This window comes from Castor canadensis, chromosome X (genome assembly GCF_047511655.1).
Source record: "Castor canadensis chromosome X, mCasCan1.hap1v2, whole genome shotgun sequence".
Lineage (NCBI taxonomy): Eukaryota > Metazoa > Chordata > Mammalia > Rodentia > Castoridae > Castor > Castor canadensis.
Genome location: NC_133405.1, coordinates 75,458,737 through 75,483,041, shown reverse-complemented (window position 1 = coordinate 75,483,041; position 24,305 = coordinate 75,458,737). Strand labels below are relative to the sequence as shown.

The window sequence follows — 24,305 nt, the reverse complement described above, 5'->3', positions numbered from 1 at the left end:
GAATGTGTGCATTTAAAGCAGCTATATATTCTCTTACCAATACCTCAAGTATCTTGGCATCTGGCTCCTCCCTGCCGTATTTTTTCTGTCCTCTCCAACTTAAAAATATTGCTGCTGTTGTTTTAATTCAGAAGCTATAAATGAGATATAGCTGAGCAGCCTGCATTTCATAGTTATCTTTTTAGCCTTATATGCAGGGTCACCAGCCTGTTGTGACTCTATTAGCAACTGTTATTTTTGGTGCCCTCTTCCTCCCTCTTCCTCTCAAAGTGTCCTGATTTGGTTGTCCTTATGGCACCTTCCTTCTTTTTTGTTTAGAGCATGACCCTCAGGTGGATTAATGATACTATTTTTATAGGCATGTGCCATTTTTAATTTATTCTAGATAATGTATGCCATAGTTGACCTCTAGGAAACCCAAATAAAATATGATCTGCTTACATTGCTGAGCAAAGGCTGGAAAATCAGGATGAGAAGGAAGCACTAAGCAACCAGTTCTATAAACCAGCAGGAGTGATGGGGACCCTCCTTCCCTGAAGACCTCAACCTGCAGGCTCAGCTTTTCTCTGCCTTGCGTGAGGCATAGGCCTCCTTCAGGATCTTCATGAGCTTTCCAAGTTCACTAACTACTTTCTGTTTTGTTTTGTTTTGAGACAGGGCCTTGCTATGTGGCACAGGCTGACCTCCAACTCACGCTATAGCCCAGGCTGGCCATGATCTCCTGATCCTCTTGCCTCCGCCTCTTGAGTGCTGGGATTGCAGGCATGTGTCACCGCACCTGACTCTCCAACTGCTTTCTAAGGCTAGATTAGCACTAAAGGCCAGTGGGTCATATCTAGAGCTAGGATCAGCAGATTATCCCAGGATGGATTAAGCCAAAGGGCCAGGGAAGGAGCAAATGGACGATGTCGAGTCTTGATGCCACTTATCAAAATTTCAGTGTCCAGCTTTCTCAAGTTGGGTTTTTCATCCTCACTCACAGAACTCAAAGGATAGTGGTAACCTCTATCCTGTTGTGCCTGAGGCCCACTTCTGCTCTTCATGTTCTCACCTAAAAGCAGGTGACTTAGTTTCTATGAACAAGTGACCAGAGTGTGAGAGCCCCACCTGCTCTGCAAGCTCCCTGGTGGCTGGGAAGTACATAAACTGCTGTTTTCTGGAACAGTCTTTTAGTTGCATAACTATATGAAGATCAAACCTTTCTGGTCTTCTCTTGTTCAGGAGATGCAATGAAAACAACCACTGACAAGTTAAGTCCCCTTGTGGGCCAATGTTGGCAGAGTCCAAACACAAATCCAATATTCACAGCAATTGAAGAGATCTTTTTCTGTAGATCTTCCTTCCTTCCCTCCTTCCCTGTCTCCCTCTCCCTCCTTCCCTCTCTTTTCCTTCCTCCCTCCCTCTCTCCCTCCCTCTTTTTGTTTCCCTCCCTCTCTCTCTCCCCCCTCTCTCCCTCTTTCTCTCTGTGATGCAGGCCTTGTACATACATAATATGGGGCACATGCTCTACCTCTGAACTACATCCCCAGCTGGTAGATTTTCTTAAAGGTGCAGTACAGGAGTTTATACAGCAGGCAAAACATTAAAGCTTGGGCTGGAGAATGTAGCTCTGTGGTACAGCACTTGCCTACCATATGTGAGGCCCTGGGTTCAAGCCCCAGCATTGCAAAACAACAACACAGTAAAGCTTGGTGAAGTTCTTCCTTTGTCCATCCCCTTGAATTCTCCACAGCCAGGGTTCAAATCCGCCTCTTCCTGTCCCCCATTCGCACACCATTTTCTTCTCACTCCGTGGTGCTGTCTCCACTTCTTTCTGAATAAGCCTAAAAACCTGTGCTCTTTGCCATCAGGCTTCTGGGACACATGTAACTCCCCGGGATGTGACCTGTTGTTCTGGCTGTTTCTCCTGAATCCTGGTGAATTTGTGTAGTCTTCTTGTTATACCTGAATGGCTTAGAAATGATCATTTATACCCTAAACATTGACAGTATTATCAATAAACATGATAGTTTGACAGCTTCAGAACAAACTAAAGACACTTAGGCTTGTCTTTCCTGGACTTCTTGGATGTGGGATGTCAAAGAAGCCACATTTCCTGTCTCACAAGAACTTACATTTGTTGAGAACCCACAATGTGCCAAGCCCCATGTAAGACAATTTCATCAATGTTATTTAATACTTCAGATAACCTTTCTAAAAGTAAAGTTCTGAGGGGTTAGGTGACTAGGGCAGTGTTATAGAGAACAAGGGTTCAAATTGGATTCCAAAACCCATATTTTTCCACTGTATTAAATTGTAGGTGGAGAGGTATAAACCGTAGGTTACTTTATGCCTAAAACATCTGAGGCTGCTTTCTATTTCTGTTTTTGTAATTATTAAACATTACTTTTGTCACTTGTTCCAGTTTCTGTTCCTATAACAAAATACTTGAGGCTAGATAAGATCCAACAAAAGAGGTTTATTTGGCTCACAATGCTGGTGGCTGGCTGGTGCAAACAGCATGGTGCTGGTTTCTGGCGAGGGCCTTCTGGTTGCATCACAAGGGTGGAGAAGTGAAAAGGGAACAAGCCACAAGCAGAGGCACTGAGCATGTGGTGTGACTGAGTCACTCAACAACCAGCTCTCACGGAAACTCATCCAGTAAATATGACACCCAATGTATTTCCTTAAGACTGGTATTAATCTCGTCTGAGGGTGGTGTCCCATGATCTAATCATTTCCCACTAGGTCCCACCTCTTAAAGGTTCTACCACCCCAGCCCCATTACCTTGTGGACCAAACTTCCAGCACATGAACTTTTGATGGACAAAACATGGTACTGCTGAATTAAAAACACAACTCAATGATAGCTAAGTCTTCTGTTCTGCAGTGGTTATAACAAAAGGACAGCAGTAGTTTTTATTATAAATGTTTGATGAATCGACACATATACTGTCTTTTTAATCCAAAAAAAAAAAGTCCTGAAATCTTCCCCTTCGGAAGAAGTTCTCTTTGGCCAATGTTTATTTGCTGAAAATAAAATTAGAATCAGTATTAAATATATGAAGTCATGTGACAATGCTATTGTTAAGGCAGAATTATTCCCTTTCTTGTTTTATAGTTCTTCTTTCCCTAAAAGAATCCCTGTATCAAGACCTGTTTATGGGCTAGCCATTCTTCTAGCAAAATAACAACATTGCTAGTGGGATTTCTGTTGCTCTTTCTATGGATGTAGAATTAGAACCTATAGGGACGACCTGGGGGAAGGTGAAAGCAACTTGAAATCAGGACTCTTATATTCCTTTCATGGGTTTTTAAACAGTCACTTCACCTCCTTAAACATATTCCTTTAAGGGTTTATTCTGTGAGTTTGTAATAAAGGGTTTATAATAGACATGGACTAGTGTTTCACACAAATAGTCTGATGTATGAATTTAGTGTGTGTGAACTTTCTCATGACTTGTCTCGATTTAACGAGACCCTGCGTTCAATCCCCAGTACTGCCAGAAAAAGTGAATTAACAGTTATCTCCAAAAATAAAAATGCATTCCCCATAAAAACATGAATGTGGGCTGGAGGTGTGGCTCAAGTGGTAAAGCACCTGATTTACAAGTGCAAAGGCTTGAGCTCAAACCCCAGTCCCACCAAAAAAAAAAAAAAATACACATGAATCTTCATAGCAACTTTATTCACAATGGCCAAAAGGTAGAAACTACTGAACTGTCCATGGATTGATGAATAGGTAAAGCATGGGTACCATGGACCACTACTCACAAACAAAAGGAAGGAATTATTTGGTAGACACAACAACTGGATGAAGCTTTAAGTAATTATGCTGAGTTAAAAAAAAATCACCCCTGAAAGTCATATTCTACATAATTTCATTTAAATGACATTCTAGAAATGACAAATTTATGAAGGTAGAGAACAAGTTAGTGGTTATTTGTGGTGATGTAACTGTTCCGTATCTTGACTATGGTGGTGGATGTACAAGCATGCATATGTGATTGAAAAAATTATATAGCACTAAACTCACACAAACATACAAGTACAAGTAAAAGAGGAAATTTGAACGTGATTGGTGGATTATATCAATGTCAATAACCTGGTTATGCTATTGTACTGTAGTTTTACAAAATGTCCCCATTGAGGGAAAGCAGGCTATGCGTACAAGGCATCTGTATTGGTCAGCTTTCCAGTACTGTAACAAGTACATGAGATAATCAGCTTATAAAGAGAAAAAGGCTCACAGTTCTGGAGATTTCAGTCCATGATCAGTTGACCCTGATGCTTAGGCCAATTGTGGTGAGGCCACACATGATGGTAGTGAGTCTATGGTGGAGCAAAACTGCTGGAAACAAAACAAGAGAAGGGGCTGCTGGGTGTCCGTAGCTCATGCCTGTAATCTTAGCTACTTGGGAGTCTGGATCGGAAGAGGCCAGCCTGGGCAAATAGTTCATGAGACTCCATCTCCAAAATAACGAGAGCAAAATCTACTGGAGGTATGGCTTAAGTGGTAGAGTGCCTGCTTTGCAAGTGCAAAGCCCTGAGTTCAAGCCCCAGCCCCATCAAAAAAAAAAAAAAGGAGGAAGGGGCATGCCTTCAAGGGCATACCTCCAATGACCTGAAGTCCTTCCACTAGACTCCATCTCTCTCTCTCTCTCTCTCTCTCTCTCTCTCTCCCGTGCGCACGCTCTTTTTATTTTTTCAGACTGGGGTTTGAACTCAGGGCCTACACCTTGAACCACTCCACCAGCCCTTTTTTGTGATGGGTAGCTAAGATTACATGCATGAGCCACTGGTGCCTGGCTTAGACTCTATCTCTTAAAGGTTCCACCACCTTGCAGTAGTGCCATAGGTGGGGACTAAGCCTTTAACGAACATGGGCTTCTAGGGGGACATTTTAGATACAAACTATAGCAGCATCTCTCTGTATTATTTCCTAAAACCGCATGTGAATCTACAATTATCTCAAAATAAAAGTTTAATTAAAAAAGTAAATTAGGTTGCTTTTTTTGTTCACCAATTAAAATTTCCTAACCTGAGGTGAAGCGTTGAGGTTTAAGAGAAACAAATTCCAAAGAACTTTGGATGCTAATCTTTTGGGTGCTAATTTTAGGCCCACTCTTATCTTTGTAAGTATAGCAGCAAGTGCTTTAAAAAGCCTTGGCTCAGCCGGGTGTGGTGGTTCCTGCCTATAATCCTAGCTACTAGGGAGGCTGAGGCAGGAAGATCACAAGTTTGAGGCCAGCCTGGGCTACATAGTGAGACCCTGTCTCAAAAAACCCTAAGTAAGTAAGTGAACCAAGCAAGCTTAGGTTGAATAGTTTTTATAGTTTTCTGAATGGCTCCCTTGATTTGGGCAGTTTCTGCAGTAAGCATATCACAGGGCCCTTGCAAATCAGATCAACATATCCTGGTTGACCTTGGCTCAAGTGAGGTGAGAACCACAGCTCCTCCCTTTCCTGTGAGGGTAGCCTACTTTATTTGTTTGATAGGCTGGTGTAGGGACCCATCAGAAAAGCAGATGCATCTGGATGGGAAGGGGAAAGTCATGGCCTGGCTGCCAATGGGCCAATGCACAGCAAGGGACACAGAAATGTTGACTCAGGAGTATATATGGGACAGAGAAGGATCAAGAATAGAATCTGGGGGCAGGAGGTGTTCTTCAAGGGGTAAAGCATGTGTCTAGCAAGTGTGAGGCCCTGAGTTCAAACCCCAGTATCATCAAAAGAAAAAGAAAAGGAATGGAATCTAGTAGCTAAGGCTGCCTCCCCCATCTATCCCCACATGGGCTCCACCGTATAGCCCTGCCTGCCAGTACCTGCAGATTCTTTCCACACATTTAAAATCTTTTTATGGAAGAATACAGAGGAAAGCGGTAACAATGGTTACTTCTGGGGAGGAGGACCTGGAGTGAGAGGCAGACTTAATGTTTTTTGTTTCTTTGTTTTTGAGACTGGCCTTGCTGCATAGCCTAGGCTGGTCTTGAACTCATGATCTTCCTGCCTCAGTCTCTCCAGTGCTGGGATTAAGGCATGCGCCACCATGCCTGACTAGACTTACTTTTTACCTTGTGTCGTATGGCATTGTTTGAAGTTTTTATAGATCTGTATGCACCATCTATTGGAAAGATTTTAAAAACCTTTGAAATCAGTTTTCAATAACCTATGTGCTACTCAGACCACTCATGGCAGGAAATGTCATGGGGGAAAATATTACAGGCTGAATTGATGCAGGCCAAACCTTGTTTTCTTATACCGTTTTAAAACTAAGGGATTACATTTTAAACTGAAAGCCTGATGCCATCTTTTTAATAAATATGGTGAAAAGGACATCATAAATCCCCCTTTTTGTGGTGTCACTGAAATTTGAATTCAAGATTTTGCCATTTGAGCCACACCCCTAGCCATTTTTGCATTAGTTTGCTTTTTTTATTTAAATTTTTTTTTTTTACTCAGGGTCTCGTGCTTGCTAGGCAGGCAAGTCTACCACTTGAGCTACTCCAGCCGTCCTTTCTGGTGTTGGGTTTTTTTTTTTTTGAGATAGGGTCTCATGAACTGTTTGCCCAGGCTGGCTTTGAACTGCGATCTTCCTGATCTCTGCCTCCCAAGTAGCTAGGATTACAGGTGTGAGCCACAGGTGCCCAGCTAATTTATTTTATTTAAAAAAATTTTGGCTTTACTGGGGCTTGAACCCAGGGCCTTGCGCTTATTAGGTTAAGGGCTTTATCACTTGAGCCACACCTCCAGTCCTTTTTGTTTTATTTTTCAGATAGGCTCTCATGTTTTAGTCCAGGGCCAGCCTTGGAGCCTGATTCTCTTACCTATGCCTCCCGTATAGGTGGTATAACAGGTGTTTGCCACCATTCCCCGTTTATTTGTTGATATGGGGATCTTGCTAATTTGTTTGCCCAGGCTAGCCTTGAACAGCATGTGTTACCACGCCCATCTTGCTTTAGTTTGTTTTTAGACAGTCTTGCACTTTTTGCCTGGAGCTGACCTTAGGTGGCAATCCTCCTACCTCTGCTTCCTGGGTAGCTGGGATTATAGTCATGAACCACCATGCCCAGCCCCATCCAAATTTTTTAATGCTAGTTACATTTAAAAATATTCTGACCTTGTGTAATACAAATATGTATTGGTGCATCTTGATGTTTCAAACGTACAGGGGATGAACCCAAGGCCTCACACTTGCTAGGCAAACACTCTACCACTTGAGCTATGCTCCCAGCCCATATCTTGATTTTTTGGTTCAAAAAATATCACTGTAGGTAAAAATTTTTTGAAGTGCATATAAATTACTTAGGTAGAGCAGCACAGTAACTATATCATAAAATTGGATCCAGTACGCTACAGGGTCCAACTCCACTATACAAAGTTCTTATTTCTTCATAATACTTGTATTATTTTTAATGCCATGGGTGGAAGGGGTTGGTTTTCTGCCCTGTCCCAGTCCTTTCAAAAATTCCTTTGCAGCCTATAAAATCCAGCTGCAAACCCAGTGCTGTTTGGGCCTTCCCTTGTTTACTGTTGCCACTGCTCTCTAAGCTCACCTCCCTGGCATGCTGAAGCCAGGCCCACACCTGCTTTTGGAAGCCCTTCATGTGACCGCTTTAAGCACTCCCTTGCTCTGGTTTACAGGTCCCAGCATCCTGCTCTTGCACCAGCTCTGGATGCTTTCTCGATTGCAGTATCACCAGTGACTTCAGGTAAAAGGAACTTCCCCTATTAGCCCGCCTCAGGGAAACTTTTGCAATGAGGCTTGTCCCTTGTCAAGGGAAGAAATTTGGATATTTAGATGACTTTGGATGTTTACACTTAGAGCTACATGATGGCTGTTTTCCTTTATTTAAAATTTCCTGTAGATTGCTGGTGAGAATGTAAATTAGTACAACCACTATGGAAAACAGTATGGAGACTCCGCAAAAAACTGAAAATAGAACTGCCTATGATCCAGCAATTCCACTCCTAGGGACATACCTGAAGGAATGTGAGTCAGGTTACAACAAAGGCACCTGCACATCCATGTTTATTGCAGCATTATTCACAATAGCTAAGCTATGGAAATAGCCATGATGTCCCACTGCTGGTGAACAGATTAAGAAAATGTGGTATTTATACACAGTGGAATTTTATTTAGCCATAAAGAATGAAATTTTGTCATTTGCAGGAAAATAGATGGAACTGGAGAACATCATCTTAGGTGAAGTGAGCCAGGTTCAAAAGGCCAAAAGATGCGTGTTTTCTCTCATATGTGGAATATCGACCTAATACCAATACAGCAGTATTATGAAAAGCAGGTCGCACTAAGGGGAGGTCACATATGAGTGGGGAAGTGTGAAAGTTAAGAAGGTAAATATGGTTGATGTACTCCCTATACAAGAATGAATATAGAATTTTTTAACCTGTTGAAGCTACCATAAAAAAGGAACTAAGGTAGAAGTAAAATAGAGGAGATGAACCAATTTGGGTTGTATTATATGTATATATGAAAATGTCACAAGGAAACTTGCTGTACAGCTACATTAAACAAAAATTTTGCTTTTTTTCTTATACAAAATTGGATAACAGCAGGGCAGAACAGGTCCAGTGTGTGTGTGTGTGATACCAGTGGGAGGGGGGAGGTGGGGAAAGGGTATAGGAGGGTGAATATGGTGCAATACTGTGTACACATGTATGTAACTGGAAAAATGATACCTGTTGAAACTATTACAGGAATGGGATGGGTAAAGGAGAATGATGGAGGGGTGAATTCAAGTATGATATATTTGATATATCATAAGAACATTTGTACATGCCACAATGTACCCCCCACCCAGCACAACAATTTTTAAAAAAAGAAAGAAATTCCTGTAGAAAACATAGATAGACTGTAGGGATTATGCCGGTGTCCTTTGTCACCTGTGAGAGCAGAGCACACATTAATCTGGCAGTGCCCTCATTCCACCCAGTCACTCCACACATAAAATATATTTACTGCTGTTACTACTTCTTACTCTCTTTCCCCTATCCTTCCTCCTTCTTTTTCTTCTATTTGCCTTATAGTGCATCTCTCCTATTTTGTTCCATTTCCTTCTTGTTGCCTTACAAAGTCAAAAAGTCTTAAAGCATCGGCTACCTAGCACTCAATCAGTTCACTCATCTCAGTCAACCTGGTGGGCTGCCTTATCATTGAAATGGAGGCCAGGTACAGTGGTTCAAGCCTGTTATTCCAGCTACTTGGGAGGCCAAGATTGGAAGGATCACAGTTCCAGGACAGCCAGGGGAGGGAGTTTGCGAGGTCCCATCTCAACCTATTGGCTAGCATGGTGGTGTGCATCTGTCACCCCAGGCTATGTGGAAGGCTGAGATCAAGAGGATTGTGGCAAAAAGTGAGACCCTATCTCAAAAATAACCAGCACAAAAAGGGCTGGCAGAGTGGCTCAAGTGGTAGAGCACCTGCCTACCAAATCCAGGTTCCCCCTAAATTCAACCTTCAGTGCCACCAAAAAAAAAATTGAAATGGAAACTATCATTAGAGAACTACTTTTCATTTTGTGTGCTCTGAATATGAATATAAAGTGTGAGTATAAATTTATGACACCCCTTTTCTGAACTACTGTAAAGCTCATAAAACCAAATGAGCATTCTTCAAAGCGATCATTAGACAGAGTAACACAAATGTCCCTATGAAGTAGCCATTGCTACAGATGTTTTGGAATTGAGGAGTTAATAGAGTGTGGTCAAAAGAGCACGAGATTCTCAAATATTGACCTTGCCTCAACTTACTTATCTGCCACGTATTGGCTGTGCAATGTATGTGCACGTTCCCCATATATCAAATGCAGTTAAGACTATTTACTTTGCTGTTTTGTAATCAATGATCATGAAGGTGCATGGCATACAGTAAGTGCTTAATATTTTCATAGTTCCTTCCATACTTACAGCCAGTCTATCATTTGTGCAAAAATTTAATCTCCTAACTTTGTAATCCTTATATACACTTCCTGTGTCCTTCTTTTGTGTTCTGGTCAAACTCAACTATACGCTTCTTTAAAAATTAAATAGGGGGCTAGTGGAGTGGCTCAAGTGGTAAGATCACCTGCCTAGCAAGCATGAAGCCTGGAGTTCAAACTCCAGTGCTGCCAAAAACAAAGATAGAAATAAGGAGGAATTTTCCTGAGTTAACATATATATCAAAACCTGCAGCAAACCACAATTACTGGAAAACCTATGATACTATCCCATTAGCAAAAACACATTCTCCATCACCACTATGATTTAATATAGTATTGAAAGTTGTGGCCAATATTATAAGACCAACATAAAAGAAGGACATAGGTAATACAAGAATTTGAAAAGGAAAGGTGTAAGTTTAATTATTTACAGATGTTATGATCATTAACAGATAAAACCTAATAGAATAGTAATATTTTGAAAACTAATAAGAGTTCAGAAACCTTGCTACATTTATGATTAACAACAAAATTCTGATATGCTTGCTATTCCAAACTAGAAAGTAAGATAGGAAATATGATAGCTCTCAAAATAACAAGATCTAAAAGTTTCCACAAAGTAGCCTAACATAGAAAGCACAAAATTATGCAGAGACTATTTTATTTTATTTTTTTTATTGTGTTTTTTTTTTTTTGAGACAGGATCTCACTGTATAGCCCAGGCTGGCCTCAATCTCAGTATGTTGTCCAGGTTGACCTCGAACTCATGATCCCCTGCCTCAACCTCCTAAGTGCTTGGATTACAGGTGTGTGCCACTGTGCCTGGCTGAGCCTATTTTAATATTCTAAATATATAAAGGAGGCTTTGACTAAATGGCGAAAAGTTTTCCAACTTTTCGCCATTTAGTCAAAGCCTACAGTTTCATGAATAGTTAATCACTTTGATAATCCACTTAAGGAAACAGAAAGATTTAACCCTATTAGATATGAACATGTACTTTAAAAGCCACAATGATAAATAAATGGCACAGTATCTTGTAGGAATTGGTAAGTAAACAAATAAACAGAAAAGAAAGCTCAGAAATACATTCAAGTATATAAATTAATTTGATACAAGATAAAGATATCCTTGGAAGCATTGGAAAGGCCGCAGAAATTTTTTAGTTTGCAGTGAGCTTGTTTACTTATGCAATGTACACAAATGGAGTTTAGGTGAATTAGATATAAGTGGGGATGGTAAAGCTAAATATACATCTTAGGCAAGGTAAAAAATGTTAAACAGGAACTGAGAAGCAAAACCACGAAGTCAAGGGCTGGTGGTGTGGGTCAAGTGGTCGAGCGCCTGCTTTGCAAGCATGAAGCCCTTAGTTCAAACCCCAGTCCCACAAAAAAAAAAAAGAGAGAAAAGAAAAACCATGAAGTCAGCTGGGCATGGTGGCACCCAAGTGTAATTCTAGCACTCAGGAGGCCCAGGCAGGAGGCTACATAGTGAGTTTGGGTTTTTTGTTTGTTTTTGCTTTTGTTTTTGGCAGTACCGAGCCTTGTGCTTATTAGGCAAGTGCTCTTGTTACCAGAAAGCCAGATCCCTGGTCTTAATGCCAATTCACAATTTACACGAGAGTAGGATTTTGAAGAAAAGGGAAGAAGGTTTATTGTTTGTCAGACAAGAGGAGGACAGGGAGAATCAACCTCTCAAAGCTCTGTTGTCCCACTGCTGAGGGAAAATGCGTGTCTTTTAAAGGGGAGTTTGGGGCTCAGCTTGGCTACATGAGGCGACGTGTGTTCACCATGGCTGCTAGCCTTGATTCTCCAGGTGTCTGGCACCACTTCTCTGAAGCAGTATGTCTTGGAGGTCAGAGAGAGCTAAGGGCTAAAAGACTGCCTGGTTTAAATGAGGAGCAAAGGGGTTAACCTTGGGCTCTCCAGCATGTAGACAAAGAGGGAAAAATATGTCAGTTTGATTAACAAGCAGAGTAATCTGGCCAGCATGCAACCTTGCTACACCAAAAGTTTTTCCCTTTTGTAATCCAGTTATACTCTGCCACTCGAATTACACTTCTAGCCCTTACATAGTAAGTTTGAGGCCAGCCTGTGCTATATAGCGAGACCCTGACTAAAAAAACAAACAAACAACAAAAAAAAACCCTGAAAACCGTAAGAGATGGCTTTTCCCGTACTATGATTAAAATTTTCTAGTCAACAAGAGTTCATAGACAATGTTACTTGATAGATAACAGAAGATATTTAAATCATTAACGATTAATATCTATAATACTCAAGAATGCCCACAAATCCTCAAGAAGAAAATGCAATAGAAAATGGAGAAAGGTTGCTTAAAGAAAAGTCCAAGTAGCTACTAAATATATGGAAAGATTCTCAAAATCACAAATATTCAGGCATCCCATTATAGTACCTCACTACCAGGCCACCTTGTCTCAAGTTGTATTAAATTGTCTCCATGTCCCCTCTTCCCATTGCCCCCAGTGTTTCTTCTGATTCCCTCGCTCCTTCCTTCTCTTCCTGCTTCCCCATTTCTCCTTTGTTCTCCCTTTCTTTCCCCTTTGCCTTCATGGACCACCAACTCAAGTCAATTATCCCTCTCTTTTCTTTTTATAAGTGTTGTTTTGTTCTCTGTCTTATTTTTCTCTCTCTCTTCTAAATATTGCTTAGTTCTGGAAAGGAAAGGCAGAGGAAGAACATCTTGAGAAGAGTCTGACTATAGCTATTTAAAAACTCACAACACATTCTCCAGTTACATGGCAGAAAAGGGAGAAAGGACTGAAAAGACAGAAGAATAACAAGAATAAAAAGTGAAAAACGAGATATTTGAGTGATATTTCATTGGTAATAAAAACCATATCATTGATATCCACATTGACACCACCAGAATCATAAAAATTATAAAAGTGGATAATACCAAGTTACTGATGTTGCAAAAGATGTCCTTTTTGTGCACTACCTGGAAAGTTTTACTTTTACAGGCTTCAGCAAGTAGTTTATATCACTTTTAAAATCTTTTCAAAGTTGCATTTTACCATTCTCTTCAATGTAGGGTGGTCCTGATCACAAATTTACCAATTCAAGAAAATCCCATTTTCTGTGGGGAACCAGTTTATCTATCTATCTATCTATCTATCTATCTTTCTATCTATTGTTCTATCATTCTAGAATGATAGAATGACACACACACATACATATATAATTTCTATAGTGGATATTTGTTTTTTGATTCCTGGAATCACAAGCAGTGCTAGAAAACTATTATATACCTTTGTATGCATATGAAATCATATACAACAGAAAGAAAAAAACTCCAATTCAATTTACTGTTTCTCTCCTTCTGTGGGTCTAGTGCTCTTGAGACAAGGGAAAGAAGCCTCACACAAAGATGGCAGGCTGGTGTCTGCCTACAGTCAAGGGGAAAAGAAGAGAACAACCTTTTGAGGGTCACAGTATACTAGGAACAAGTTGAGCATTTTAAGTTGTCTTGTTGAATTATCACAACAGTATGAGGGAGTCGGTATCCCACAGTATGGAAAAGGAAACAGGTACAGAGAGATTAAATGATTTTCGAAAGGACGCTGGACTGGAGCCAAGGTGTGTTTGAGCTGGTGCTCTTTTCACCACACCACAAGTGGCTGTGGGAACAGGTGGAAACTGGGAGGCAAGGCTGGCCAACCCTTGGGCAGCAGACATCAGAAAGTAGACCGACAGGTCTAAATTCATTGCAGCTGTATTTTTTCTGCTTGTCATGAATGCCATGTATTGTACTGATAAAATGTACAACTGCCAGAGAGCTAGAAATGCAAATTGTGGTGAAATGAGTGGCTTTAAATCAAGGACTGCTGTATTCATTTGCACTGAAGTAGAGGTGACCTGTAGGCTTTGATTCATAGACCCCCAAATGCATCTATAGAGGTAGAATTTAAAGTATCAACCCAAACAATGAAGGAGATGTTTTATTGTGCACAGGTGAGGGAAGGGTTGGGTAACCTCTTAATTCACCTAAATTAAATCAAGTGCACAATGGCTTTCTTTGCCTCCATGTGCTGACAATTTGGGTTGTAGGAGGAAAAAAATAGAAATCATTGCTGATACTACAAGAGTGGTTTGGAGCTGGGTTTTGGAAGATCACTTTAAGACAGAACTTTTTAGTTTTCTTGAAGCAGCTATGAAATATTTATTAGGAGAGGGGCTGGTGGAGTGGTTCAAGAGGTAGAGTGGCTGCCTAGCAAACATGAGGCCCTGAGTTCAAACTCCAATATCAACCAAAAGAAAAAAAACAAAGAAGTATTTATTAGGAGAGAGAAATTTTAAAACTTTCTCTTTTTTTTTGCAGCAAAGTCAAAATGGAAAGACCATTCCATGGAACACAAGAATCCACAAATGTGAAGGGATTTGGTTTCCTATTACAATTGTGAGGCCTGGGACTGACAGGATGAGCTCCGAGAGCCTCCTGTCTTCTCGACAGCTCCGGCTTGTGTTAATAGGCCTTTCTCTGCTGTCTTTGGCAGAGACATATGGGTTTAGCAAATGCACACAGTATGAATTTGACATTCATCACGTGTTCTGCATTCGGAAGAAGATCACCAACTTGACAGCTGCCATTAGTGACATCCCTACATACACTACTCACCTCAACCTGACACAGAACCAAATTCAGGTCCTTCCTCCCCATAGCTTCATTAATTTGTCTGCTTTGGTGGACTTGAGACTGGAATGGAATTTCATTTGGAAGATTGAGGAGGGTGCCTTTAGGGGACTTGAAAACCTGACCCTTCTGAATTTAGTAGAAAATAGGATTCAAAGTGTGAACAACTCCTTTGAGGGCCTATCCAACTTGGAGACCTTGCTCTTGAGTCACAATCAGATTACTCATATTCACAAAAATGCCTTTGTCCCTCTTGTCAAATTGAAATATTTGAGCCTATCTCGAAACTTCATTAGCAACTTTTCCAATGTTCTTGAAGCAGTCCAGCATCTTCAATGCCTGGAATACCTTGATATTACTAACAACAGCGTCATGTCCTTGGATCACAGCCCTAGGTCATTGGTCTCCTTGACCCATCTGAGCCTGCAGGGGAACAAACTCATGGAGTTAAATTTCTCTGCTCTGTCACTGCCTAATCTGACTTTTCTGGATGTTTCTCAGAATAGCCATCGAGTCATCCAGAATGTTGATCTGGAAACTCTGCCCCAACTGATGAACTTGAATCTGAGTGGAACACAGGTGAGACTAGAGCTGCTTCAAGCCAAACACCTGCAGAATCTAAAGAAAATTGACCTCAGTAACCGGGAGCTTAGAAGTGGTCACTTAAACTTGAATACAGTGTGTCATCTCCTCAGAAACTTACCCATATTAAAGACTTTGGTTTTTCAGAAAAATGTTACTGATGCAGGAGGCCTTAAGCACCTTGCCAACTGTACCAGGCTTTCGTTACTTGACCTGAGCCAAAGCAGTGATCTGGTTCACCTCAATGACAGTGAGTTTGATGCTATGCCCAGCCTGCAAAGACTGAATCTAAACAAGTGCCAACTTTCCTTTGTCAACAACAGGACCTGGAGTTCCCTCCAGAACTTGACGATCCTAGACCTGAGCCACAACAAGTTTAGAAACTTTCCCGATTTTGCATTTTCACCCTTGAAGTGCTTGCAATCACTCTCTCTCTCTAGAAACCCCATCACAGAACTCAATAATATGGCCTTCAGTGGGCTGTATTCATTAAAGGAGCTCAACTTAGCTGGGTGCTGGATAGTAGCAATTGATAAATATTCCTTTGCTCAGTTTCCAAATTTAGAGATCTTAGATCTTGGAAACAACAATATTCGGAGTCTAAAATGCAGAACCTTTCAGTTTCTGAAAAAGCTCCGAGTTCTGATTCTCTCCCATAATCGCCTGGAAATTATAGAGAAGAGTGCATTTTTTGGCCTCACTTACCTGCATCATCTTGACCTGACATACAATAGCTTGTCAGATTTTCGTGCACACCTTTTCTTGGGCCTTGAAAATCTGGAAGTTTTGAAACTCAGTTTTAATAAAATTACATATGAAACCACTAGGACCTTGCCATTTCCTCCCTTTATGAACCTCAAATCTTTGAAACAACTCAACCTAGAAGGACAAAGACAGGGAATTCAGGTTGTTCCAACCAACTTCTTCCAAGGGTTGAGTGGCTTGCAGGAGTTACTCCTGGGAAAAAATCCCATGGTATTCCTGGACCACCTCCAATTTGACCCCCTGATTAATCTCACCAAGCTGGATATTTCAGGAACAAAATCTGGAGACCGAAGTCTCTATTTAAATACTTCCTTGTTCAAAAAACTCAAACGACTAAAAATACTGCGCCTTGAAAATAACAACTTAGAGTTGCTGACTCCTGGCATGTTTTCTGGCTTACAAAGCCTTCAGGTCCTCTCTTTAAGATTCAACAGTCTGAAAGTCATTAATCAAAGTCATCTGGAGAATCTGAAATCTTTGACATACTTTGATCTCTATGGGAACAAACTTCAGTGCAACTGTGACAATATGTGGTTTAAGAACTGGTCCAAAAACACAGTAGATGTCCATATCCCCTACCTCTGGAGCTACCCCTGTCAGCAGCCAGATACCAATAGTTTGTTAATAGATTTTGATGAGACCATGTGTAATTTTGACCTGGGAAAGGTCTGCTTCTTCTGTTCCTTCAGTCTGGTCCTCACAACCATGGTCTTCTCTTGGTTTAGTGCCCAGTTGATTTCGTCTCTGTGGTATGGGCTCTACATATTTAGAGCCTGGTACCTAGCTAAATGGCACAAGACAGAGAAGGAATTCGTCTATGATGCCTTTGTCTCTTTCACTGTGACTGATGAGCAATGGGTATATGAAGAGCTTGTTCCAGCCCTAGAAGATGGCCAGCCCACCTTTAAGCTTTGTCTTCACCACCGGGACTTTGAGCCAGGCATGGACATCTTTGAGAACATCCAGAATGCCATCAATACCAGTCGGAAAACTTTGTGTGTGGTCAGTAACCATTACCTGCACAGTGAATGGTGTCGGCTTGAAGTACAGCTGGCCAGCATGAAGATGTTCTATGAGCATGAAGATGTTATTATCTTGATCTTCTTAGAAGAGATCCCAAACTATAAGCTATCCAGCTATCACCGACTCAGGAAACTTGTGAAGAGGCATACATTTATCACTTGGCCAGACAATGCTTATGAGAGGCCAATCTTCTGGGCTCGTATTAGAAATGCACTGGGCAACAAAACTGTGGAGAAAGACAATGCACAGTTAATTGTCGTTGAGTGACTGAAAGTCTTAACTTAAATCCAACTTATAACGTTGCTGAAGACATGTATAGGCTGAGTCTGACTAAATGTGCCTGTTCTTCAGGGAGGAAACCTGGGTTGCTCGTGACCATCTGGATAATACCATCTGACAATTGGAAGAGTGAAGAGGACTGCTTGAAGAAGCTTCAGGAATGGGGTCCCGCCCTTAGCGGATTAGGTATTTGGAAGGGACACCTATTTTATTAAGGAGAGGACTTGAAACACCAATCACCTGAAATTCTGGAACCAGGAGGGCCCTCATATGTGCTTGAGAACATTGCTCAGCTAGTTTCTACAAACCAGTATCTGTCAAGGTAGATGAAACTGTAATTCTTCCAAGAACCTAGAACTACAAAAGCATCACATACAGGGTTCTGTAAAAGCAAAGCAGAATGAAACAAAATATAAATTAAGAAGGAAGAAAAGAAGAGAAAAACAGTTAAGTTTCTGTTGTGTTCTCCTTCAAGGTCATCTTTTCCTCTAAGTTAGAGCACAAGAGTTAGGAGACTTAGTCTGGATCCATCAATTTAGTGGAAACAGACTTGATGAACTAGCAGAGCAATGATGGTTATGAAAATTATCACTCAGGTGGGGCAAAACAGACTTCATAGAGCAGTTTGGACCAACCATCTTAGAACAGGTGTGTAGACTCCAAGGCTGCAAGTTTCACACACCAGTCACAGACCAGTGTCATGGAGGAGGCAGTACCTGTTGGAAGCAGCGTTCAGCATAGGGGCTCTGGCTCTGGCATTAGGTGAAAGTCTTGTAGGCAGGGATTTTCTACAGGAAAAGTGCTATGAATTTCTATTGCAAGAGAGACCATAGAGACCTAGAGGAGATCAGTTTATAGTGGGTGTAGTGAGGTAACAACGCTGCCTTTTTCTAGTTGTTTCTCCAAAAGGCTTTATCTTTTGTTGCTAGCTTATTCCTCTAATTTTCCCTTTATTCTTAAGATTCTGGAAGGAGCTTGTTGAGGAAAAGACTCTGAGGGGCAGAATTTTTATCAATTGGGGTAGCCAGATCTTTACTTCAATGGGCCCTAGCTAGCTCTCTCTGTAACATAAATGGCTCCCTTGTCTAAAGAGAGGTGAGCGTGTTTTGGATAGGACTTTCATTTTTTTTTTTGTGGTGCTGGGGATCAAACCCAGGGCCTTACAAATACTTGGCAAGCACTCCACCATTGAGCTACATCCCCAGCTCTAGACAAGACTTCTTTTAGTGACAAAATCCAAGGGTGGCATTTATGTGAGAAATTATGGCTCATTAGCCAGGGAGGGGTTAAATATTATATTGCAGCAGGAAAAAAATTTGCAGCCACTACAAAATCTGATAATCTGATTTTCAGGCCCTAGCCTCTAGTATTTTCAAATAAAGAAAAAATGTGGGGCAGTTTCTCAGTCTTCGGTCTATACTGATTGCCACTTGTATGCCATTATCCAAGCTGGACCCCTGCAATATAAGGACGCTGTTGCTTCTGGGCAATGCTTGGCACTGATTCTTTGCTGGACTTGAGCACAACCATTCTCTCCTGGAGTCCTATTACCTTCCTGGAATGGAGTGGGTCTTGGTGACCACCACTGAAAGAAACTGCAGACCTCTGTTCTTTTCCTGTTCTTGGGTATTCTTCATCTCTCTGGTTGTTCCAGTTACCTCTCCTCAATGCACACACTCTCTTCTCTCTCTCCTCCCTGCCTGCCAGGCAGAAGAGAGGTGATATTCACACACTCTCAGCAGCTGTCAGAACACATTCCCTTGGAGTCCCTTTCAATGGCGAAAAGTATTGTTGTCTTCTCATTCTTTCATAGCAGGGATCCAAACATGAACAAAGGTATAGCATAGCATAATGTGACATATCTAACATAAAAAAAGACTATGATCACTGGGCAGCATGGTGATCAATGGTAGTCTAATGTGTAACATGGGGCATGATGCCACCAAGAAGGTTGATGGCTGTAGCCCAGTAGGAAAGTACACGTAGGTGCCTATGTGCCCAGTTCTTCTTGGCAGGAAAGGTAAACAACTACTTGAACTGGTTTGGTTTATGAAAGGATGAGGCAATCATGCTGGAACCAATGCTAAATTTTACCATGCATGTTCTAGGAAATCAGAAAAGCAGCATGTCCGTCCGTGTACATAGATTTTAGGACCCAGTATAAAATGTAAATGTGGGGCACTTGTTCAAAAATGATTCTGAATTTCAAGACAGAGATGGCAAAATATTAAACCAGGCACAGGGACCTTCTGAGTTTGGGGTTCTGTGGGAGGACACTGGTCATGTGCCCATGAAGCTGACCCTGCTTGTGAGTTGATATCAGCCAGAGGAATATCAGCTTTGCCCCGCACTTCAGTCACCGATGGGAAAGCAGTGGGTGTGTTCTCAAGGAACATACCAATTACTCTAGTAAAGGAATCTTTGTTCCCTTGAACAAAATGATCTCTCCAGCCTCTGAGGTGATTTAAGAAGGAAGTGAAATTGTGTTTGATATTAAAAAGAAATTCTGTTGCCATCATAGATAAAATGGTTCTGCTGTCATTCTTGCTTTAGACTTGGAAGGGATAGGCTGTAATTGTGTAGTATCACAAGGGTTTGAATTGTGCCTTTATAGGTATCAAATACTTACTGAGCCAGGACACTGGGAAATTCCTTTCACAGACTAAATTACTAGAACTTCAGGCACTTAAATGAAGGGGTTGGGGTTCTCACTATTAAAAACGATGTTTGTAAATGATTATGTAGTTAATTTCTCTATCAACCAATCTGGAGGAACAAAAGGGTTAAATTGTAACAGAAAAAAAATAGACAAAAGGACAAATTTTCCTGCTGGTAAAGGTAGAAATGCATTACGCTTTAATTTATTTATATTATTAAGAGGAACTGAAAATTCCTTCCCTATGAATACTGAAAGAAGGGGGCAGAAACTTCTGTTAGGAAATTTATATGGAGTCCACCTGTATGATTGTCAAGGTCAACTTCCAAACCAGAGTTTCAGTGGCAGTTCTGTATTTGTAGAAAACGGGTAATGTGTCTACTTACTAATTGAATATATGTTTTCTTGTAGCCACACATGTTTTCTTAGTAATAGGATTAGTGGCTGGGTTCAAAAGGCAGAGCCAAAACCAGGTGTAGTGGCAAACATCTGTAATCCCAGTATTTAGGAGATTGAGGCAGGATTGGCAGTTTGAGGCTAGTCTGGGCTACATAGTGAGACCCCGCCTAAAAAAAAAAAAAAAAGCAAAAAAACAAACCCGAAGAACTACAATGATTACTTTCTGCCCATGGTGTATCCCAGATTCACAGCACCAGCATCACTTGAAAGCTTGCCATAAATATAGAATCTCAGGCCCACCCCAGGCCTACTGAGCCAGAATCTGCCTGTTAGCAAGAATCCCAGGTGATTTCTATGCACAGTAAAGTCTGAGAAAGCTCTGGGAAGGTTCTTCTATCTTTAAAAAATTAACTCTTCTTAGGTGACACAGTGATCAAAATTTAACCAGTAAATACTCTTTGGATTTCAATTTTTGTGAGACCTCTTAAAAGAATAATGTCATTTTACCAGTATGCAGTTTATTACTACTTTCAAAGCACTTTCATGCTTACTTGATTCCTTTATTCTGGGTAACCCATTAAACTAATGCATTTTAATTATTTTACCAATAAATATGAAGTTAGATCTATGATGTATTGCTTTTTTCCACAGGCTATCTAAGAATAGCATAGGTACAGCGCAATCTGAATAAATTATGAGTACAAATTAGACATGAGTTATAAAAACAGAATATAGTGAGGCTGTATTTCTTTTTTGACATTTTTACTGTGTTTCGTTATGATATTTTCGTACATGTATATCAGGTATTTTTATCATATTTCCCCATTACCCTCGCTTGTCTCCCCTCCACCCTCCTTCTGGTCCTCTTCCCAACTAGTCTGTGAGAATATAGTGTCAAGAATCAAAATATATTATGATTCATAGAATCCCAGAAGGGCTCTTCATCATTGGGTAGATTTAATTATTATTCAAGAATAATGTTGATTCCAATTATTAAGAAAAAAATAAGAGGCTCTGCAAGCTATATTATGTGTTTATTTGAAATTGTGAGCAACTTAACTTGAGTGAGCTACAATACAAAAAACAGGTTTATAGATGTGCCTGGACACTGACTGCTGTGAAGATTTGTCTGTAAATCAAGAAGGTGACATTGACGCAATAATGTCACTTAATGAAATCATTTTGATTTTACTATACTGTGCCTCTAAGAGGCATTTAATTAAGCCTGTTATAAGTGGCCTAGCATGGTAGAGCACTTAGGATCTAGTCACAAGTGTTAAGGCTTGTGTAAGAAGTGAGCAGGAAATGGATAAAGCTATTGTGGATTATGCAAGATCTAAATCCAGTCCTAACAATTTTTTAGTTTTCCACGTAAAGTTTGCAAGGAAGTATTTACAAATTGAAAATTCATTAAATATATAGACATAAATAGGAGTCTGTTATGGTTACATCTTAAATGTCTCCCAAAGGCCCATGTGTTATGGCCTGGTCCACAGCCTGTGGTGCTATTGGAAAGTGGTGGCATCTTTAGGAGGTGGGGGGAGGAATTTAGGTCATAGGGACGTGCCCTTGGAGGAGATAATGGGACCCAGCCCCTTCTTTTCTCTCTCTTTGCTTCCTGGCTGCCATGAGGAGAGCACATTTGTGCCACCATGTGTACCCATGCCCAAGGTGATGGAGCCAAAGAACATGGACTAAAACCTCTGAAACTATGTGCCAAAATAATTTTTTCTTCTTTCTAAGCTGATTATCTCAGGTATTTTGTCATGGTAATGGAAAGCTAACACTGGACCTTATTAGGGGAACTGGTTTTTTCCAAATCAGATATGTTGAGAAGAAGTTAGTATAAAGTTACAACTTTTAGGCTTAGTGCTGGGATCTGGTTGGGCCACAAATGTCAGCAAAATTATGGCCCTTAGCTTGATGAAGTTTGTTATCTAATCAGGAGAATTAACATATATATCTCTATAAAAAGATAGCTAAAATGCCAGGCAATGTGTGGTTAAACTGTCAAATAAGTGATTCAGTAAATGCCAAATTAGAGAAGGGAAGTATGGCCAGAATTCAAATATCACTAAGGTATTAGCATGGTGATTAATACCAGATGACTAGGGTTTGGGTTGAGCTTGATTATTTAGTAATTGTAACCTTGTTACTCAACCTTTCTAAATCTCAGTTTTCCCGTCTGTGAAACTGGAATAGTTAAACTAGCACCTTCTAGGCTGTTTTAAGGATTAAATGAAATAATGCATTAGAGGTGCTTAGCAGGATGCGTGGCCCATAGATGTTAGCTAAGAAATCCGCCTTCCTGCTGATTGAAGGACCTAGGGCATTGGGTGTCTGAGGATGGCCTTATTAAAGAGAAACAGCTAGAAATACAGAGACCACCACTTTTGTCCACTTTACCTTTTGCTAAGGCTGTCCCTAAAGGGAAACAACTCAGTTGTTTTCTCCAAAGGTCACAATTTTGATGGCACTGGAAACTCTAGAATACTAATAGGTGGATTTTCAACTGGGCACAATGGCATGCACCTTTAGTCCCAGCTATTGGGAGGTTGACACAGAAGGATAGCTTGAGCCTAGGAGTTCAAGTTCAGCCTGGGCAACACAGCAAGACCTTGTCTCAAAAAGAAAAATATATTCATTTTCTTGACATGTACAATCTAATTTATTTTTTCATAGAATGTTTAGACTACTTTATTTGATGTAATTATCTTTTTTATATGAATTTTTGGGAACTAATGTTGGGTTTCATTTTGACAATTTCATATGTATGTGTAATGTACTTTGATCATATATACCGCCATTACCCTCTCTTGTGTCCTCTGTCCCCATCCCACTGGTGTCCTTCTTCCCAAATAGTTCCCCTTCTACTTTCATGTCTTTTTTTAAAATCTAAATTCCACATGTGAGAGGAAAGAAATGTGATACTGTCTTTCTGAGTGTGGCTTATTTTGCTTAACATGATCATGTCCAGTTCCATCTATTTTCCTGCAAATGACACAATTTTGTTCTTTATGGCTGACTAAAACTCCATTAAGGGCTACAGGTGTGGCTCGAGTAGTAGAGCTCCTGCCTACCAATTGCAAAGCTCTGAGTTCAACATCCAGTACTTCCCAAAAAAGTCAAGGACAACAACAACAAAAAAACTCCACTGAATATATGTATCATACTTTTTGGTAGTACTGTAAGAGGCACTTAAGCTACTTTTGCTGAAAAGCACTGACTCCTTACTTGGGCACACGAGTTAACTAAAAACAGGAGAAGCTTGGCATCCCTGCCTCCATTTTGTATCTGTCTTTGTTCTAAGCCATTCTCTGCAGTCACTTTGCATTCACCTTGGATTCCAGAAAGGACAGAACTGATAACATCTTTATGACAAGAGACTGAAACTTCCCATATGAACGGTGGAGACTTGCAGAACTGACCACCCCTCCAAAGGAGGACAATTACCTATAATGAATGAGGCTGCACCCTGGAGCAGGAGCAACCATCATTTCATGAGAACCAGACTGCTCCCCTCAAGTGATGACAGTGATATCATCTTCTCCAGAACCCCTCTCAGAATCCTTGGACCGAGATAATGGACAACCAGAACTCACCTGTGACTGGGACTGTTCAACTATACATACCTTTGTCCCCTGCCCCCAGTTCTTTTGTCTACTTAACCCTATAGCTCATGTCTTTACCCTAAAGATGGCTGAGGATAAGTTGAGTGCTTACTCTGTGTCTTCCCACAGCATGTCCTGAACCATGTAATAAATCTCATTTCTCTGCCTTCACCATGCTTATCTATTTGGCATTTAGGGGCGGGTGGCTGGACTTGGCATATGGAATCTCAGGAGTTTGTCATGGGTCCAAAACTCTGGTTTCAGTACTGGGGTTTGAACTCAGGGGTTTGCACTTGCTAGGCAGGCGCTCTACTACTTGAGCCACACCCCATCTCATTTTGCTTTAGTTATTTTTCAGATAGGGTCTTGTGCTTTTTTGCCCCAGGGCAGGCCTCAGACCTTGATCTTCCTATCTACAGTCTC

The 24,305-nt window shown here is 40.8% G+C and overlaps 1 protein-coding gene across 2 annotated transcripts in view; it reads left to right on the top strand.

Moving 5' to 3' along the window:
* LOC141419559 (toll-like receptor 13) overlaps positions 1–24,049 on the top strand; it is a 28,516-nt gene extending 4,467 nt beyond the window's left edge. Inside the window, exons 2-3 of one of the 2 annotated variants that reach the window (XM_074062519.1) lie at positions 7,623–7,690; positions 14,256–24,049. In XM_074062519.1, the coding sequence (XP_073918620.1) occupies positions 14,355–17,204 (2,850 nt within the window). In that variant the 5' untranslated portion in view covers positions 7,623–7,690; positions 14,256–14,354 and the 3' untranslated portion in view covers positions 17,205–24,049. The remainder of the gene's footprint in view (positions 1–7,622; positions 7,691–14,255) is intronic. The other variant, XM_074062520.1, reaches the window with a different exon arrangement.
* The last annotated feature ends 256 nt before the right edge of the window (positions 24,050–24,305 follow it).